The sequence below is a fragment of the Primulina eburnea genome, chromosome 6 (genome assembly GCF_022965805.1).
Source record: "Primulina eburnea isolate SZY01 chromosome 6, ASM2296580v1, whole genome shotgun sequence".
Taxonomy (NCBI): Eukaryota; Viridiplantae; Streptophyta; class Magnoliopsida; order Lamiales; family Gesneriaceae; genus Primulina; species Primulina eburnea.
Window position 1 is genome coordinate 28587044 of NC_133106.1, and position 21197 is coordinate 28608240.

The following is a 21197-nucleotide window of genomic DNA, read 5'->3' on the forward strand; positions in this document are numbered from 1 at the left end:
CTATGATCATTTGGGCTCTTGAAAATTTTTTTTGACTTTGAAGAACATTTGTCTTATAGATAGAAACAATCAAGTGAATAATCGAGAGTTATGTCATAATATAGGTTTGGTACACAATCAAACGACTATATTTAATGACATCTAAGTCATACAAGTAAAGAGATCTATTCATTGATAAGAAAAAGAAAAAACGTGAACGGGGATTGGATTGATGATAAAATAGAATTCTGGGTCACGAACAGTGATTCGATTGATGGGATTTAGTATGAGATCGATGATATAAAGCCATTCCAAAGACCCACACCCAAGTTCCATAGCTTTTGGTCCGCTATCCCGATCAAGATTTTCCTACCCCCAGAGGGAAAGATACTTCCCTTTTGGGCCGGTTGTGGGCGAGGAGGGATTCGAACCCCCGACACCGTGGTTCGTAGCCACGTGCTCTAATCCTCTGAGCTACAGGACCACCCCGTCTCCACTGGATCTGTTCCCGGGAGTACCCTAAAAAAAAGGAACATTTCCTCTCCCCATCCATCGATCCAAATCAAAAAAAAAAAAGAATCAATTTTTTTATACTCCAAAAATTCTCTGAACTTAAGGATTTGATGATGATTGATTTCGATCCTTTAAGGATAAAATCAAAGTTATGCTAAAATTCCAAAAATTTTAAGGTCTGTTGGATCTGAATTCTAGTTTCGACAAAGACGCTTATACTTTCTTATTTTCCGTTGATTTGAGCGTCTATTAAATTATTTGACTACCGAGTTTTAATCTTTATTTGTATATATATATATATACTACAAATCATCAAAATTTAAAATGTTCCAATAATGACATAAAGGATACAATTGGGCTAGCTTTAATATAATTAAAGACTAATTATAAAAATTAACTCGACTATTAAGTATATGTTCCTTTATAAATTACATTTTATTGAGGATCATATAAATCGCATGATAGGTTCTTATATAATCTAAATATAACATCAACCATAGTTTAAAGATATAGTTGACAAAATAAATATAATACTTCTTCTTACATGTATTATTTATTATCATTCCAAATTTTCAAGATCCAAAGTACAAGTTTTATTTGTATAACAATAAAATGTATAGGAAATTAAATTATTTCCATGATGCGTGGCAATTGACCTTATATTTTTAGTCAACCATCGATCCCAAGGTAATCAGTATCTCAGTCCTTAGATACATATAATTAAAAATAAATTTAATTATTGCCATTATTATTATATTGATGCATTCATTCTTTCCACCCCCACTTAGTTTTCTTTCCTTAATTAAAAATTCCGATGTCTCCTACACGTTGTCGAGAAACGAAGAGAGAAAATATTTGAGGTTGTTTTGTCTTGAATAAAATAATGATGTAACGTTTCTGAAAAGCTAAGTGCAAGAGAAAGAGACGAATATGGTTGTAATCGAATCGAGTCGAAGTGAATTAGTCAATAATTTATCCTGATGGAGTTATATGAGGAAAAAATTTTAAGAGCAACAATTTGAGGAAAATTGTAATTTTACTAATGTAACTTGGCTTTATTTTGATTTTAGTCTTGTAACTTGTCAACGTTTGATTTTTATTTAATAACTTGAATTTTTTTTATTGTTTTGGTCATTTTTTCATTCGAAAATACTAAATCAATCAAATGTTGCTTCCTTGGCAACGATGTTCTCCTATATGACTCATACATCGAAAATTAAAACCTATATTATATACATTAAAATCTATCTAGTAAAAAAATTATTTTTTTTCACTAATTTTTAAATATTGGGTGTCGTTCCCCCCCTCGTGTTTTTATATTTAGTTTAATGTGTGTAATCTAGGTGTATTCTCACTATAGCAGTTACATAGAAGATCGTCAGTGTCAGATGAAAAATATTCGATGAATTTTATGGTTTCGAGCCCAAAAAATATCAAAACCAAAACAAATTCATTTTATTGTATGAAAATCAGACATTGAGAAGTTACATGACTAAAACAAAAAAACAGACCAACTTAAGAGATTAAAGTCGTAATTTTCCCACAATTTGAGATCAACAAACTCGAGTTTTAAAAGTGTATTGACAAAAATAAAGAGATCCAGTTTTATGGACATGAATTAAGCTGGACTTTTGGCTAACATGAAAGATTATATTTTTCAATTTTCTTTAATGAATAGCAAAATATTTTAATTTAAACCTTAGGAAATTGGTCTATTTTTTGTTTTAGTTATGTAAAGAGTGATTTCGTATATCATATTTTATTTTTATATAACTATTATTTCAATAAAATTATTTAATACTAATTCGAGGAGATTGAGAGTTGGGAAAGGGAATCATATTTAATACAGTACATGGGCTGTCAGAGAACTGAATTTTCAATACCTTTCCTCCTATCTTTCCTCCCCAAATACAACTTTTTCACTAAATAACCGATTTTGGCTTTGTTTCTCTCCCCCAAAACAACACAAAAATGAGAGAAATGGCATCTTGTTTCAGCGAATACGCAGTGCAAATCTCCGATACCTCGTGTTCTAGTTACTCAAACAATTCTTGTATCTCCCCAATATCTCTGAATTTAGTCCCTTCAATCCAAAACGATGTTACCTGTTTGTATAGAACAGTTCTCTCCACTAAGAAACAGGTTCTAGTCACAGTTTCATGGTGCAAAAACAGTTTGTTTCAAGGCCTCAACATTACTTTTGGCGAAGATTCATTAAACCCCTTCAAGCTCAACACGAATTCGAGGTTGTTCCGAAAGTTAAGAGGCAGCAAATCTTTCGAACAACAGGGTTCAAGAGTGGAAATCACGTGGGATCTTTCGGCTGCACAGTATCAATCAGGCCCTGAACCAGTTGAGGGATACTATGTAGTAATCATGGTGGATTCAGAAGTAGTGCTGGCTCTTGGAGACGTGGCGGAAGAAGGTACGGCGAAAAGGCTAAAAAACGGCGCCACGAAATTCTCGTTAATCTCACGTCAAGAACACTTTTCAGGCAACACCCATTACTCAACCAAGGCTCAGTTCTGCGAGACCGGCGTGTCGCACGATATCTTGATCCGTTGTAGCGGGGAAAACGAAGGTCTTAAGTATCCTGTTCTCTCAGTTTGCATCGATAAGAAAATGGTGATTCGAGTGAAGAGATTGCAGTGGAATTTTCGGGGGAATCAGACGATTTTCCTTGACGGTTTGCTGGTGGATTTGATGTGGGATGTTCACGACTGGTTCTATAATTCGGGACCGGGATCTGCAGTGTTCATGTTCAGGACAAGAAGTGGGATGGAGAATAGGTTGTGGCTGGAAGAGAAGATGGTTCAGAAAGACAAGGATAAGGTTGAGTTTTCATTAATGATCTATGCATGTAAGAACATGTGAAATTTGATACTTTAATTTTCTAAAAAAAATAATTTTGAAAAATTTATTTTTTTGAAAATTATGTTAAATTATTGATTATCGGTTGTCTTTCAATAATTTCTTCAATTTGATTATTATTGGTCTTTTAATGTTAATAAACTAACTAAAACTTGAAATGGTGATTTCTTATTATTTTTTTCTCGTTTAAAATTGAAAATTTGGGCTAAAGATTCCAATTATATGAGTTGGATTCGTTTCTATTATGAATGAATGAAATTCCATAGAGTAATCTATCAATAATCCCTTTGTACATTTCATTGCTTCAGAGAGAAATTGATTCCTTTAATTTCCCCAGTCTTGTTTAAATTTACTAATTAAGAAATTTGTTTGGAAATTTACAACTTTTGGTCTCGAATTTACAACACTTACAAATATGGTTTACCAAATATTTATGAATCAGTGTGCTAAAGAGAAAATTAGGATTTTGGTCCTATAAATTGTTATGGTTTAGATTTTATTGATTTAACATGTCAAAACTTGATTTTCATATCCAGTAATTTGGATTTTCTTATTTGCTTTGGATTTTTTCTGTCAGAAATCACTAAATTTAACTAATATTATTGATTTGATAGCAATGCTCTCTTACATGAGTAATGTGACGATAATGCAACGTATGTTGCATATATTAAAATCTACATAAGCAAATTGAAAACTTTTTTCCTCTCATTTTAAAATATTGAGTATCTTTCTGGAGTATTTTTCTCTCTTTATTTTTTTTAGATTCATTTTAATGTATGTAACATTGGCTTTATTTGCACAATATGAGTCATGTGAGAGATAATCAATGTCAAATAAACAATATTCGTTGGATTAGTAATTTCGGGTCAAAAAAGACCAAAACTAAAAATAATTCAAGTTACTGGATGAGAATCAACTTTGACAAGTTACTTGATTAAAATTCAAAACAAACAAACTTACAATACCAAAATTCTAATTTTTCGGTGTGTTTATATAATCTATATTTATCATGTTTATCCCAATCTTATTCTAAAATTTGTTTTAACCAGCTATATGAATCTCCCTTTCGCATGTCTTATATATGAATTGGCCATTAAAATCTCTAACTCTGAAATGACCCAATTTATGTTTGGATTGAATGATTTGAAATGAAAGAATTTAAAATCCAAAATTTAAATTCATTATATGTATTTGAGTACTCAAGAATTCAAACTATCATATCTTTTTGTTGAATCATAATAATCACTCTACTATTACATTTAATTGGATGAATGTATTTGAAATACATGAACTTTGATTATAATTTTATAGCTACAATGAAACAATAGATGAAATTAATACGGTATTTATTTAAACATTAGTTACACAAAGTAAAATAGATTTCAAATACATCAATTATTGAGTGAACTTGAAATTCATCCTAACTAACATGAAATACTATATAAACATGGAAATGATGAATTTGAAGTTTATGATCTTACTACTATAAAATTATAACATGGATTTCAAATCCATCAATCCAAATGCAATCTATGATTCTATGATTAAAACCAATCTAAATTATGATTAATCCATAACTAAAGCTAAGTAACTTAGTCAGCTCATTTAACTCATTTTAGTGAGAACTTTGTAATTTTAGTCGTGTAAGTTGGCTCGTTTGAATTTTAGTCTTATAATTTGTCAAATTTGATTTTCATCCAATAATTCAGATTTTTTTCGGTTTTGGTCATTTTTCCATCATAAGCCCCTAAATCTATCAAATATTGCTAATTTGACATTGATACTTTTCTAAGGAGCTCATATAACGAAATTAAAACATATCTATGAAAATTAAAATTTATCTAGAGAAACAACGAGTTTTTTCTTCTCATTTTAAAATATCTGGTGTAGTTTTCCTTTAGTTTTTACCTTTTTTGTGTTTAAATTTATTTTAATATGTGCAATGTATGGTTATTCTTGATGCAGGATCTCTATAGGAGAACATCAGCATCAAATAAAAATTATTAGGTTAGTAGCATTTGGCCAGAAAAAATCAGAACATCAAAAATAAAATCCAATTTACTGAAAGAAAACAAAAAAAAAATTGACAAGTTATTAAATGTAACCAACAAATTGAAAAGTACTTTACTCTAGTGTTTGTACCTGTTTTGCCTCTTACTTAATTGTGCCATTAATATGTTGGAGTTCATTAAATACCATTTAAGACATCCAATCTTGATCTTGTTTAGTTTCAATTTATTCAACCTTTACATAGGATCATATATTTCATTCATAAATTAATATTCTCCCGCAGGCATATCTATATAAAAATCCAATCAAAATAGTAAAAGAAAAAATTGGAAGAAGACAAATTCAATTAAGATGAATACAAGACATGCCACATAATAATTTTCTCTTACAATTTAGCTGTCCAAATAAGGTTGGAGGTGGGCTTAATTGTTCCCATCTACATACTCTTATCTTTGGACCACATTCTTTTAATTAATTTCACATGGCCCCTCAAATTTTGAGCTGAAAGCTTCTTGTGAATCCTTTGGGAAATTGGTGAAACCGTGATATTTCTATATTGTTCCTCTCCTCCACCGGCTGGCTGCACAACTGTAGTCATTAATTTTTCTTTGCCAAAATAAATTCGAGTCCTTTCAAATTGGATTCAATATCGTATCCTTCAAAAATCGAAAAGATGGCAATTTTCTGGAAAAATCATACATCATTTGCATATATCATAAAAATATCATATTTTCATCATAACCATTTTTAAATATCATTTATCATGCATTATGATTCTTCGGCATTTTTTCAAACCTTCATACTATCTTACTAATTTTCAAACCTCGAACTTCCCAATTTTGAATTTTTCTTACTTTTATTTACTCGAGTGTATCTCATAGCATCATATAAGCTTAAATTTGAAATTTAATATTTTTCTTAAACGTAAACCCGAGCTTTTTGATTTATTGACTTGATAACTAAACCGAGAAGCGTTTTAAACCCTGAATTAATGCAGAACTTAATATTTTCTTCTCAAATTTTAAACATAAACTTTGCATACCTAAAATACCCCTGTGAGTTATGAACCAACCCCCGTGAACCACAGTTGAACCACCTTTCTTATCCTAGCCCTTTTCGAACCTTAGCCTCCAAACCAAGCCCTCGACCCTTCTTCCACCTAGCCACCCATCGACCAGAACCTAGTCACTCAGACTCCCGACCCTTAGCCACCCTCCTAGGACTCTATTGGACCACACCTGACTAGCACCGAGCCACGCGCAACCTCCTGCAAGCCGGGCACGCCCGTATGCGCCTAGGGCTCGATGCCTTCATCGGTTTCGAGCCACTGTTCCAACCAACCTAGGAGCCCTCTAGGACCGCGTAAGACCCTATTGAGCCAGTCCTACGACCGGCCTTAACCTTGCGCACAACCCCTCGCCTGGCTTCCCATCGTCGAGCCCTAATCCTCCATGAAAACCCTAGTTGCCTTCAATCCTTCCATGCACAGCCCCTTCTTGCTACTGTCCAGCCTACGTATAATCTCTAAACAACGCTTTTACCTTCCCTTAAACACTTCCTATTGGCATCGTATCACGCCCCGAGCCCGAGCCTGTGTGACTGCACAATGGGCCCCTATAGCAACTACTTCGTATTCGTCCTCGCTTTACGAAAATGATTAACCCAAGTTGCTATAGAAGTCCATTGTAAGCCATTATAAACTCATTTTAAATCTTTCATTTTTAATATGTGGGACAAGGGTATCACAATCACCTCTCCTTCAGAACACAACTTCATCGTCGCAGCCTGACCCCTCGATCCACCAGCGCCGAGAATCTAGAGGTGGCTCCTACAAGTTCAAGAGGTGGCTCTCGTCATGTAGCACTTTGTCCCGTAGGTTCAAGAGGTGACTCTCATGCATGTAGCACTTTGCCCCGCATAGTACTTATTTATCGGTGTTCCATGCCGGTGACCGGCTGTGATACCATTATGTCACGCCCCGAATCCGAGCTCTTACTATAGAGATTTATTGTGCAGTCACGCAGGTGCCCGGGCTCGGTGCGTGACACAGCGTGTCCTTAGAATTCATAAGTGTCTCAAACAAGGGTAAAATCATCAAAAACGTCGAAAATAAACCCTTAAATGTTGCATATTTTGATCTAAATAATTTTCATGCTTAAAAACGTAAATCATGCATAATATGATTTGAATGGTGCAAAAGAAAGTGGCAAAGAGGAACGAACGGGTGAGGAACAACCTTGAATTCGTGCGAAAATTTATGTGTGTGTGGTGTGTAAGTGTCGGTCAAAGAGAGAAGTTCTAGGATTTTATTTTATAATTTAGTGCTTTAGTTGATAAAAGAGGCTAGAGTTTAGAGTTTTTAGGACTCTTGCTTTAAAATTAATTGAACCCATCAATCCTAGTTAAATTAGGCTCATTAAGGCTCGATTAAATAGTTTACAAAAAAATCGTTTTAAAAAATAATAACTTTTGTTGCCACAAAAGTCATTCGTTTGACTAAAACCGGATTTCCAGATAAAATAAGGTTTGATTCATCAAATAATTTGGACTCAATCATTTTTAGAAAATTTTCATCCTTTTAATCATTTTATCAAGCCTTAAAAATATTTATCGAAACATATTTTCATCTTGATCGTCACTAATCTCCTTCCCCAACCTTATATCGAATATCAACCAACAAAAATATTTATGACAATTATTATTATTATTATTATTTTTTACTCAAATGATTTAAAGTAATATAAAAATTTACCATTTTTTGTATATTTATTCATAAACTTAAATATTAAACTTTTAAGATTAAAAAGTCTACAAATTAGTTTCTGTATTCACTTAAACACGAATTCAAATAATTTAACCTAGGTAACCTTTAGGTAGGGATGTAAACAAACCAAACAGTTTGTTAGCTATTTCAAGCTCGATTCGATAAAAGTTAGTTTGAACTCGTTTAATGAAGCTCGTTAAGATAAACAAATCAAACTCAAGATTTATAGTATTCGGCTCGTTAGCTTGTAAACATGTTCGTTGGTAAGTTCATGAGTAATCTTTTAGATGAAAAAATAATAGTTTTGATATTTGATTTGATTTTGCATATTATTTATTAAATATATAGAAAAATCTATTAAATTTATTTATTATAATAAATTTACAAATTTTAATAAGAATAATATATTTTTCTTTAAATATATAATTTAATTTTTTTAATTAAGTTAATAAAAATTTAAATATATAATTCATAAATAAAACTCGAGCTCGGCTCGATTATAAACGAACCAATCTTAAACATTCAAGAGTTCGGTTCGGCCCGACTCGATTACATCCCGACCTTTAGGCATTTCTCCAACTTCAAAGACGCTCTTGTCCCCTTCGTTTGTTCCCTTCTTTGCTTCCCAAAAACCACATCTGCCAAAAATTTCTCCACATTCGTTGTTCCCCAGCGACACCACACTACTTTGTTCTCTCAAATTGATCTAACTTTGGAATAGTCACATTTAAGATTTTCACATCTTGGTATGGCTTGTCTGACTTATCTGTCTTCACTTGCTCTATAACCTGTTTAAGAATTGTAATTGTATTATTATCAAACTGAATATGCAATTCATACAAAAAAAATTTAAAAAAATTCATACAAGCCTATACAAAATTGGTAAAGTAGCGCAGGCATACCTGTACAACATCCATTCCTTTGACAACCCTGCCAAAAACAGTGTGCTTATTCCTTTGACAGTTGTAACGAAGAAGAATCAAGCTGATAAAATGAATTCTGAACAGCCAACATAAAATGAGGTAGCAAAATCCAACCATCAGACCCAAAAAAAAAAAAAGAAAGAAAATGTAACGTGTAACCAATAGATGCCACTTTATTTCTATGCAAAAAGTACTCCAATTGGCTTTCATTTACTAAAGGGTTTATTTGATCTTACCAACCGAATCTCAAGCTCTAATAGGTAAACCATACAGATTGCTTAGAGGTTGCATTGGTAAACGGGGAAAATGCTGTACAGAGAAGAGTTAATTAATCATACTAGAAACACGTCAACGCTTTTTAGGGCAAGTTAAATATTAGGCACGTCCATAAAAGCTTTAGGCAACTGCGAATCTCTAGGAGCTGGAGTACTATCAGTTCATTCAACACCCATGTGTATATAATAGAATGTGAGATCCACCAGTCACAAAGCTAAAGTACAAAGCAAAGTCAGCCATATGTTATGTTCTGTCGAGCAAAACATAAATCTTCACTACTGCAGACAGTCGCAACAATTTTAAGGTGATCAAAGCCTCAGATCAGTCATCAGGGGGTATGTATCCCACAAGAAAAGAAAGAACGAGATTTAATCATATTAACTTAGGAAAGAAGCATAAATCATTCTTACCTCTTATGGAACTCGTCTTCAAATTCCCTTCCCCAAATAGAATGTCCACCAGTGCCATCTCCCAATGGGTCTCCTGTTTGTATCATAAATCCTTTAATGACCCGGTGAAAGATCAAATTGTCGTAATAGCCATTCCGGCAGTGTGTCGTAAAATTCTCCACTGTTTTTGGGCATTCTTCAGGATATAGCCTCAAATGAATATCACCCATGGTCATGTGCAAGATCTGAAACAGAGAATATTTCCATGGCCGCATTTACATTATTATTTCTACAAGAGAAAGATAACCAAAATCCTAGCTAATGAATTGAGGCCTTTCATTGATCATGGCACTTCACTGGATAATTTACATTAACAGGGACTATAATTAGGCAACAAGAACTACAAAGAATGAGGACACTTACCACATTATCTGGGAGAGACGTCGTCACAGATTTTCCGATATCTGATACAGCCAAGAGTTCATCAGCGGGTGGTTTTTCATTAAACACGTCTCTTCCCTTCGACGCGTCTTCAGGTTCCTCAGGTTCTCTCCGACTAAAAAACAGCGGGATAAGCATTTGCTCCAGGGATCCGAACTAAAATAAATGTGTAATTCATACACAGATAAGATAAAGGTCAAATTTTGTATACTTTTTGCAGTGTGTTTCCTTCTAAGGTTTCTAAGACAGTTTCCTCTTTACAACGCTATCTACATTTTCATGCATAACAAGAATTTATTTACCTGAATAAGTAAATTCTATGCTTTTTAAAAGCACAGCACAATAGAGTAGGATCTACCAGAGGTTCTTTGCTTTCATTGGCATTTGCCGCAGCAGCAGGAAGTTTTCGTACTTTTTTATTACTTCGATCACCTTGATACAAGGCAATTCTTAAGAATCTATCATTGTTCTCCACTTTTCCAAGGATCCGAGCAACTTTGTTGGTATGCAGATTTACAACCTAAATACCCAACATGGAGAGAGGTATGAGATTTGAAACTTGAAAGTTCCGTTTTTACACTGTGAGCGTGATGAGGGTGAGTGTTGTATGTATCAGAATGTAGGTGTTGTAACACTCACGACAACATGCAGCGGAAAATATACTTTTAACACACCAACACGTACCTGGAATAATAATAATACGAGAGACGAGTTAGTTGATTATGCACAAGTATAAAAAACTTGTGCGGTGCCTCAAGGCAAAATAATTCACTAGGAAAACTTGTAAGTTTACAAAACCAATACTAGTGAAAGAATAAAACAACTCCCTTATAAAGGCGAGTAACAAATTGCATCCTAAACTTCTAACAAACCGTATAACAAAACTATATAGGATGCATCAACTGAGAAGTGACAAATCTTCAAAACTCAACACACTAATCAACACAGTGATTAGGTGTTGTCTACGGATGTGGTTAGCACTTCACAGCAACACTTTATTAATGACACGAGATTGATTTACTCAGAAAAAGTCTCTTCGTATGAATTCGCCTCTCCAGCAACCAGCCACTTCGCACTGTACCTTCTTCTCCTTGTTATACTAACTTGTCTTCTTAGTCCTATAAAATATGGAAAACAAATTTTATAAGGAAACAAACTCTTTTGAATCAAAGATAGCATATCTTAAAGATTATATCATATCTTAAAGATATTATCGGTCATATATATTATATTCTCAAATCAAATATGAAATCTATACGAGATCATATACTAAATGTCTAGAAAGGCAAAACAAAAAGATATTTAAAAAGGAAAATTATTAAAAAGGAAATATGACAAGGAATACAATTCCTTTCAATCTCTCCCTTTTTGCCTTTCTGGACAAAACAACCCAAAAATGGTTTATTCGGGTCAACTCCCCCTGGATTAGTAAACCAGTTACTCAGCCAACTTCAGTTGACTCCCCCTGAAAGCAAACCCAGTAACATGTTGTACGTTAGATGATGCAACATTCAGATTATAACATCGAATAATTCATTAATCAGGAGAAACTAAGAACAGAATAGAGGCAGCTAAAGCACCAAAGTCAAAATCTCATAAAAACAAGTTAAAGCTAAAGCAACCTAAGTCTCAAACCGAACTAAAGCACTTTCAGTTTCCTTCAATACTGTATGCGTCATCATCATCATCAGCCATTTTTGCTTCACTGGTCCCACCAGTGTCTATATCTACTCCCCTTTTTTGTCCAGAATGGATACTAGCATCAAGTAGAAGCTCATAATCTGCCACTTGATTTTCATAATGTTCAATGGTCTTCTTGGCATTAGCAATCTATTGTCGACCATAGGCAATCTGAGCTTGAATGTAGGAGAGAGATAGCGTAACATAACCAGCAGGAGGTGTAGGGGGCAGACTAGAAGTGTCTGGGAGAGGCTCAGATGTTGTATCAGCAGTGTGGCCAACATCTGCAGCAACACTCGAACTCAACCAGGGCAGATCGATCTTTCTGTTGCCCTTAAAATAGACAGAAGAAATCTTCAGAGTTCCTCCGACAGGACAGAGTTCTTCATCAATATCCGTGATGAATCCTTGAGATTCCACGATTCCATAAATGATGGAATGGTAAGGAAGCTTGGTTTGCTTGAAGTCTCCTTCAGCATATTGCAAGACTGTCTGGAACACCAGCTTCCCGAAGTTGAAGGCACGTCCAGTTCCAATAGAAAATAGCACCAGGGCCTGAGATCGAGTCACCGTAGTCGAGTTGGTAGTCGGTGTCCAGTTCCAGATGGAAGTTTTGTGTAACACAGAGAAGAAGGAGGTGAGGTTGGCAGCGCTCAACTTCTTGGGATGATCAGGGAATACTTGGATCACACCTCCAGTAAGTACAGCGGTTATAGCATGTATGTCAAGATCTTCTTCCACCTCTTCAATATCGGGAGTGTCATAGAATGCATTGATCACTGACGGTGTGAATTTGTAAATACGCTCACGAACAAACACTCTGCCATATTTCACCGAGTCCTCATCTCCCACACTCCTCAAGAGATTGCAATAAAATTCCAGCACTACACGGCGGCAGTACGGCATAGCAGTGGTGACAGTGGACAACAACCTTCGGATCTTCAGAAATTCAATCAAATTGTATCGCCCATATGCATTAACATCAATATTTTTCTCCTTGATCAGTTCTCTTTCAATGAACAAGGGCCACAACGCCAAGGCCTCTTCAGAATAGAACTTCGGGGAGAAGGACTGACTGAGATCATAATCAGCAGAGTCAGTGTTGTAGTTGGTGTTGTCAACATCCTCTTCAACACCGGTTGCAGTAGCAGCAATACTATCAGAAGACTCGCTAGCTTCAGAGTCAATGTCCTCAGATGCATCATCACCTTGTTCCTCAGATTCAAAGTCAGATACAGATGATGAAGAGGAATCATCAGAAAAGCCAGGTCGGTTTTGCTCAAACTCTTTCATCATTTCTGAATCCGGTTCATCATCCTTAGAAGTTTGTTTCTTGGCAGCCTTTTCTTCCTTAAGGTGAGCAAGAAACTCGGCCAGAGATTGTTCATCTTCTTCAGGCTCATCAGGAACCCTTTCTTCTCCAACATCTTGAGTATCCTTGACTGGGTTTTGCTTTTGAACACCAGAAGTTGAACCAGTTTCCTTTGCAGCAACAGTTGGTTTGGGGCGAGCCACCAACTCAAAATCATCATCATTGGAGTCGTCTCCAGATGAGAAATCAGGATCCAGAATATTTGAGAAGGTGGATGCCCGTGGGTTCTTGGTAGGGACAAAGTCAGGATCGAACCCTGCTTGTCTCTTTGACCTTCGGCGCATAGGAGCAGCGGGGAAGGCTTTATTCACAACCTCAAAGTCCGGTGGATTCTCGACATTGATTTCGTTCCCAGGTTCACCAGAAGCGATCATTTCCAACAGGATTGGTTCTTCTGGTACACCCACAATTTCCATCCCTTCAACATTGGTTTCAGCTGTGGGTGTTGGGTCAGGTGATTTTTCACCCATGCTTGCAGCCATTTCACTCCTATTGTCGTGAGGATCGAAGCCAGCCATCTGCGAAATAAAGAACAAAAGAAGTAGTGTGGATCGAAGGACACAGGAAATCGCGAAGACAGAGATAATTTTCGCAAAAAAAAATGAATAGTTAGAGCAGGAGAAATTTCAGAATGTGCGGGAAAATACTAAATAGTAAAGTTATTCATCATCATTCCTAAGTATTTAAGTACGCCCCTCCAACGATAACATTCTTTCGAGCCGTGACTGCAGCCCCTTTCCAAATCAATTTTTACTCTCACCCAACGGTAACTTTCTGAACCAGTGTAATCATTCTTTCAAGAAAATCAGGCGGGATGAAACGCCACATCGAATTAACCCCACTAACCGTTAGATATCAAGGTATTTCAAAATTAAGTTGGATAGGGTTTTCTTCGTATTTCATGAATCAAAAAACTGATAGCCCACTGGACATGATGAATTCACATAACATCAGTATAAATGACTTAAATTTATGCCTAAAATATGATCAATAATCTAAAACACACGCATGTGATCAAACTGTGATATGTCTGTACTTAGGTGTTGGTAACACCTTCTGGCAACATTCACTATTTTGACTCAAACTTTCTTGAGAATGTTTAATTCAGACATGGTAGCTCTCACTCTATAAGAACGGTCTTCATCGGACTCCTCTAGGTAGCTTTTTCCATCTGTATTTTGACTTAGAAGTGGTAGCTCCCACTCTAGAAGAACGGTCTTCATTGGACTCCTCTAGGTAGCTTTTTCCATTTTCTTCTAGATATTTTGTTTTATTTTTCTCCTCTTTTCTGTTTTTCACCTTCTTGCTCATGAATTTTACAAGTCATTTTCCACATTGAACAAGATTCTGTGATATGCGAGCAGCTTAATGACTTAGATTGAGCATACTCCACACTTTAGAGGATTTTGTTAGAAAGTTTGATTCTCAACAGAGAGTACACCATTCAGTATCCTTCACTTGTACAGACTTCACACAAAACAGAATGAATGAAATATGTCTAACATCCTGAAAATAAAATGCACATGCATGCTGGGTGTTGTCCACAGGTGTTGTAACACCCAGGACAACATCTGTGAGTGATCATTGTGCACACAAGCTGAGAGACTTCCTAAGATTGGAAAATCTCTCAAAATCCAATGGTTTTGTAAAAATATCAGCCAGTTGGTTCTCAGTTCCAACAAATTCCATTCGAATCATACCCTTCTCAACCAAATCTCGAATAAAATGATGTCTAATGTCAATGTGTTTCGTTCGAGAGTGTTGCACTGGATTTCTTGAAATATCAATTGCACTTGAATTGTCACATTATACAATTAAGGTGTCACTGTTGAATCCATAATCTTTAATCATTTGATTCATCCATAAAAGTTGTGAACAACATCTACCAGCCGCAACATATTCGGATTCAGCAGTGGACAGAGATACACAATTTTGCTTTCTACTATACCATGACATCAAGTTGTTACCAAGATAAAAACATCCAACAGTGGTACTCTTTCTATCATCTAGGTTTTCAGCCCAGTCAGCATCACTAAAACCTACTAAATTGGTGTTTGTTTCTTTGGTGTACCACAAACTTAAGTCAACTGTCCCAGCTATATATTTCAAAATTCTTTTGACAGCTTTTAAATGAGTGACTTTAGGATCAGCCTGGTACCTGGCACACAAACATACACTAAACATGATATCGGGACGACTTGCACTTAAGTAAAGAAGACTGCCTATGATGTTGCGATATTGGGTGTTGTCAACACCTGCAGCAACATCATCTTTGGACAATTTTTCAGTCGACCCCATTGGAGTTTTCATGTTTTTAGTGTTCTCGGCAGAGAATTTCTTTACCAAATTTTTAGCATACTTGGATTGACATAGAAAGATACCATCATGCATTTGTTTAATTTGCAATCCAAGAAAGAAACTTAATTCTCCTACCATGCTCATTTCAAATGTGCCAGACATACAAGTGACAAAATCATTAACATGCTTTTGAGAAGAAGCACCAAAAATGATGTCATCCACATAAATTTGACATACAAGCATGTCATGCTTGTGGAAACCCTTACCATAGAATTTCCACTCCTCTGTCATCTCAGGTCTGAATCTGACAATCTTGTGGAAACAGTCTACGGTAGCTCTGTACTTAGTCAACATGTCAATTCCGACAATGCAATCAAAATCAGATAAACCAAGTACAACACAGTCCAAATCAATTTCATGCCCCTCAAACTGTAGTATACAATGTCTAACTGAAGTCACAGATATAAGACCACTTCCCAACGGAGAAGAAATAGATACTACAGTAGACATTGACTCGACAGGCAAGGAATGCAACAATGCAAAACGTTCTGATATGAATGTATGTGATGCACCTGTATCTATCAACACATATGCAGGATAACCGCAAAGAAAACAGTTACCTGCAATCACGTCATCTGGCGCATCCTGTGCCTGCTCCTCTGTCAATGCAAACACCTGAGCCTGTTGTCTAGGAAGTTGGCTCAATGTCTGGCCACATCTGGCTCAAGGCTGGGATGGTGTAGGCGTGGGCTGGAAGGAATGGACAGACGAAGCTTGCCTCTCGGGCTGAGCTACTGAAGCTGATGCCCTGCACTCTGAAATCTCTGGGCACCTTTTTGGGGACATACTCTGGCGAAGTGCCCCGGCTGTCTGCAATAGTTACATCTGCCCATCACTCCCTGGCACTGCTCCGTGGCATGCCTACCTCCACACGAACTGCAATAAACACCACTATACTCTGAACTCTGACCCTGACCTCTCTGACGGGATCCACTGGAGCTCGACGAACTGCTCCCAGCTCTCTTAAACTGCTTCCCCTTAGCCTTCAAAAACTCTTTCTTGCCACTACTGCTTCCACTATCATATCGAGGAAGGGGTAGTGGAAACTGTATGGCGGGCGGTGGCGTCGGTCTATGACCCTGAACACTATAGGAAGCTCCTCGCTGCCTGATCAAGCCAGCTTCTGCTCCCTTTGCTCGGTTCAGCGCCTCCGAAAAAGTGTTGGGTCGCCCCGTGTTCACTAAGGTGAAGATATCTGGATTCAAACCGTTTATGAATTGATCGGCAACTGCCTCGTCATTCCCTGCTACATGTGGTGCAAATCGAAGCAAGGACGAGAATTTGGCGACATACTCCTCTGTGTTCCACTGGTCCTGTCTCAAATTGGCGAACTCTGCCCCTTTGTCTTTTCGGTATGATACTGGAAAGAAACGTTGGTAAAATTCATCTTTAAAAACTTTCCAAGTAATATCAATACCTCGATGTTCTAGGGCTCGTTTCGCCGTTAGCCACCAACTCTTGGCCACCTCTTGCAATTGATGCCCAATCAGCTTTACTCGACGTTCATCTGAATAGGCAAGTGATTCAAAGAGCATTTCTATATCATCCAGCTAGCTTTCGCAATCCGCTGCATTTTCAGTGCCTTTCAAAGTTGGGGGTCGAAACGACTGAAACCGCTTCAACAGAGTCTCCATCAAGGTAGCGGTTACGTCCAGAAGTGTAAAGTGATCCCTAGGAGTTCCAAAACAGGCAGTGAAATAAGTCCTGGTTGGATTGGGCTGTTACAAAAAATTTGTAAAGTCAAAGTCTTTTAGTGGAATCCTTCCTAACAAAAGAAGAAGGGGTGACGTAGGAGTATTCAATCTCCGAACATCCATAAAAATTCTGTGTCTCTTACTTCGTGCAAACTGTCATGTGTTATTCATATTCTTGTTGTTTAGTTCATCATACCTCTAGAAATATCTGTCGAAAAATTTGAACTGTTTTCCGCACACTTCAGTAGTTCACCTCTTTCGACCGTTTGAGAAAGAATTTTTCGAACCGCCTGACATAACATGGCATATAATATTTAAAGAACTAAAAAATCACCATTTTCTGACATAACATGGCATTGACAGAAAAAGAATGTCTCCTTCAAAAATTGCAATTCACATTCCCAACTTCATTTGCCAGAAATACATTTCCCGAAAATATTTTCTGAAAATCCTGGAACAGAACTAGACATACACTAAGAAATTCTAGTTCCATGCATGGTTGTAAAATTTGCTAGGCGCCACACTAGCGCCTAGAGCCTAGGCCGCCTAGGCGTCGTTAGGCAGACTCCATGGTATCAAGAGACTTGTAATAATTCTTAAACTAAATTTCAGCCCAAACTTTGTATAAATCCAATTGACACCTGGTTCATTCCTCCTGCTTAAGGCGGATCAGAATAATAGGCAATGCAAAAAAAATCAAATAAAGAAAAAAAAATTACTTTTAGGGTCTGGTTTGATTTTCTTATGTGTGCAGAAGTAAATAAACAAAAAAGATGAGAGTAACGTGTTAGAGCAAGCGCAAGTCAACAAATCGTAGTTTTAATTGAGCTTTCAATCCCAAAAAATTTTCTTATGTCATGTTCTAGTTTAATTCGGCTTTCAAAAATTAAAAGCCAAAAAAAAATTTCCCGAAAAAACTTTAAATGCCTAGGCCTGCCTTGAACAGCCTAGGACCTAGGGGAATAAACGAACCGAACACGTTCACGAACTTTTCGAGCCGGTTCGAATAATATTTTGTTCGAATTCGAACTCGAACATGTTCGAATATTTTTCGAGCTAAAATTATATTGTTCGATTGTTCGCGAACTGTTCGCGAACTTTAGCATTATATTTAAAAAATAAATAAAATATTATTAAATATATATATATAATATTACGTATATATATAATATATTATATATAATATTATAATATATAATATTATTCGAGTTCGAATCGAATTCGAACTCGAGCCTCAGTTCGAATCGAAAATAATAAAAGTTCGAGTTTCGAATCGAGCTTCGAATATGTTTATTCGAATTCGAGCTCCAATACTGAAAATTTCATAAAATTCGATTCGATTCGTTTACAGCCCTACTAGGACCGCCTAGACCCGCCTAAGAGCGCCTATGCGCCCTTGCCGCATAGGCTGGCCGCCTAGAACCTTTTCGGTGTGGTCAAGCGGCGAGAGTTGAAATTATTTCTTCCAAACAATAACAATTCTGCCATCCATCATCAAAATCCCAGAGTATCTTTTACTTATCTGCTAACCAGTCAAGATCCATATATTGCAGGTTTTTCTCACCATTTCATGGCTAAAACTCAACCAGAATCCTCTGTTCTGCAACAAGTTTAGTTTCAGAAAGCTTTTGTTTTCAATATACTACTGAGAATTTAATCACAGAAGTCAAAAGAATACCTTACAGTGCCGTCTAAGTGAATATCTAATTACGTAGGTCTTTACTTCGAATTGGTATTGTATCATCTATACAGGTAAAATGATGCTAAATGACACTGCACCAATTTAAAATAGCTAAATTATTCAGTAAATTCAATCCATAAACTCCAATCCATACATACCATCCGCACTCCCAGATATGAAAAAATCGGCCGCTGACACCGCTACATGCGTCACCACATCGCGATGCATGTAAATTTTCTCATACCTGCAATGAATCAGCAAATCACAATTAATTCACGGTACGAAAAGTTCCACACTGAATGTACAAGCATAATGTGAAAATGAAGTTCCTCCGAGAGCTAAAACCCAAAGCCCTAAATCAGGCAAACCAAAATATAAGTAGAAAATCACATACATGTTGGCGGAGGGAAGAGAGTCGAGATAGGCTTGCTCAAACTGGAGAGGGCGTTTAGGCCGGGCTCGAGGGGCCTGACCGGGCCCAACTATGGGCTCCTCCACGTGCTCCGCCACCGGCGTGGAAGGTACGACGGTCGAATCCCCATTCTCTTTCTGAGCTGCTTCCGTTCTCTACTCTCTCGCCAAGCTGAACTGCGGTTTGAAGAGCGACACAATTTATGCTGTTCAAATTGCTAAACATACCAAAAACCAGTCGAACGGATTCATCCATTTTAAAAAATCTGAGTTTTTTTTTAAATATTTTATTTCTTCTTATATCTAAAATATTAAATTTTATTTTGGTTATTTATATATGATTATTTGAATTTTGAATTTTGTTAACATATTATTTAATAGTATTAGAACTTATTTTATTTGTAATTTTTTGTTTAAAATATATATGTAATTATATTTTATAATTTTTTGTTTAAAATATATATTAATTATATATATATTGTTGTTTAGATTTTATTTTAAATTTTAGCAAATAATTTTTTTATTATTTATATACATATTTAAGATTTTTAGAATTTAAAATATATTATTATTATGTAATATAATAGTATTTCGGTCACTTTAGAAAAGTTTATATGTTGGTAAAATTTTATTATTATTTCAAAAATAATCTTTGATCACCTAATTACATATTCTATATTTTATTTTTCTCTAACCATTTTTAATTTTAAATATTCAAAGTATATTTGTTGGTTATTAATTTCTCTCGCCCATGTGGGCTTTGATCAGATGACGTATCTTTTCTACTTGATATCTCTTCATATTTTTTACATTCAATAAAAAGTGGTTGTCTTGTGAAATTATCCTGGGTTGCATTGCATATACCACGATTTTACTCGTTAAATTCGTGTCAGGTTCGTCACTCCAATCGAACCCGTTACTAAAAATACAGCTTGGGTTAAGCTTTTAATAGCTCGTTTGGAGGCGAACCAAAATACCAAAACAGGGTTTATTTCACCCTATCTTGTGAGGCACTGCCCCCATGAGATGATCAAAGGCTCAGATTTAAACACACATACACCTCATGAAGTGATCAAATGCCCAGATTTAATCACCATATAAAATCAATGGCTGAGATCCTGTGAAGACACTGCCCCCACAAGTAGCATCTACTCTACCACAAAACAGACCAGCTCGTTTGAGTCGCAGGTTGAGGCATGACAAGGTGGGCCAGCCTATCAGTTTTTTGGAAAATTAAAACTAGTATTTGAAATGTTTTTAACATCTTAGAGTGTATTTTTATTTATTTATTATAATTAAGTTCTATTTGTTATTAAGATTACTTGGATATATGGTTTTTTATTCAAAATATATTTGTTGGTATTGAAATTATATATGATTTGTTTGATTGTGATATTAGTTATTTGTCTTATGTAACATTGTTAAGCATAAAGATCACATCATTAAACTCAAGTAAATATTCAATCACAACAACTCATATGAAATTGCCTCACAAAAAACTAACCTATATCGCAATAATTTGGCCAAAAAACAAGAGAAATGAAGGTTATCAAATTTATTGTCAACCAGACTCAGCACTTAATACGTAAAAAAATTGATTTTTTAAGTTTCATCTTTAATATAAAATTAAATATTTTTATTGAAATAATATCTTAAAAGTTTTAAACTATTTTCTTTACGACTTTTGCGTATTTTTTTTCGTTTGATATGGCAACAAACAATCAACATTCATAAAATAAAAAAATATAAAAAAAAAAAAAAAAAACTCTTTATGACTTTTTTGTAATTTTTTTCGTTAATTGACCTCCGGACATTAAATTTAAAAAAAACAGATA

The 21197-nt window shown here is 35.6% G+C and overlaps 3 protein-coding genes across 3 annotated transcripts; 1 reads left to right on the forward strand and 2 right to left on the reverse strand.

Annotated features, from left to right (window-relative positions):
- The first annotated feature begins 2321 nt into the window (after positions 1 to 2321).
- Positions 2322 to 3641, forward strand: LOC140833419 (uncharacterized). The gene has a single exon (XM_073197759.1). The coding sequence runs from the start codon at positions 2464 to 2466 to the stop codon at positions 3364 to 3366; it is 903 nt and encodes a 300-aa protein (XP_073053860.1). The 5' UTR covers positions 2322 to 2463; the 3' UTR covers positions 3367 to 3641.
- Positions 3642 to 8116: 4475 nt separating this feature from the next.
- On the reverse strand, positions 8117 to 11861 carry LOC140835448 (peptidyl-prolyl cis-trans isomerase CYP71-like). Its single transcript, XM_073200941.1, has 8 exons — positions 11834 to 11861; positions 11217 to 11284; positions 10469 to 10686; positions 10149 to 10281; positions 9747 to 9970; positions 9040 to 9136; positions 8699 to 8925; positions 8117 to 8240 (listed from the first exon to the last, which is right to left on the reverse strand). The coding sequence occupies exons 1-7, from the start codon at positions 11859 to 11861 to the stop codon at positions 8821 to 8823; spliced, it is 873 nt and encodes a 290-aa protein (XP_073057042.1). The 3' UTR covers positions 8117 to 8240; positions 8699 to 8820.
- A 3163-nt stretch (positions 11862 to 15024) lies between these two features.
- LOC140835449 (secreted RxLR effector protein 161-like) lies at positions 15025 to 15516 on the reverse strand. Its single transcript, XM_073200942.1, has one exon. The coding sequence runs from the start codon at positions 15514 to 15516 to the stop codon at positions 15025 to 15027; it is 492 nt and encodes a 163-aa protein (XP_073057043.1).
- Between the last annotated feature and the right edge of the window lie 5681 nt (positions 15517 to 21197).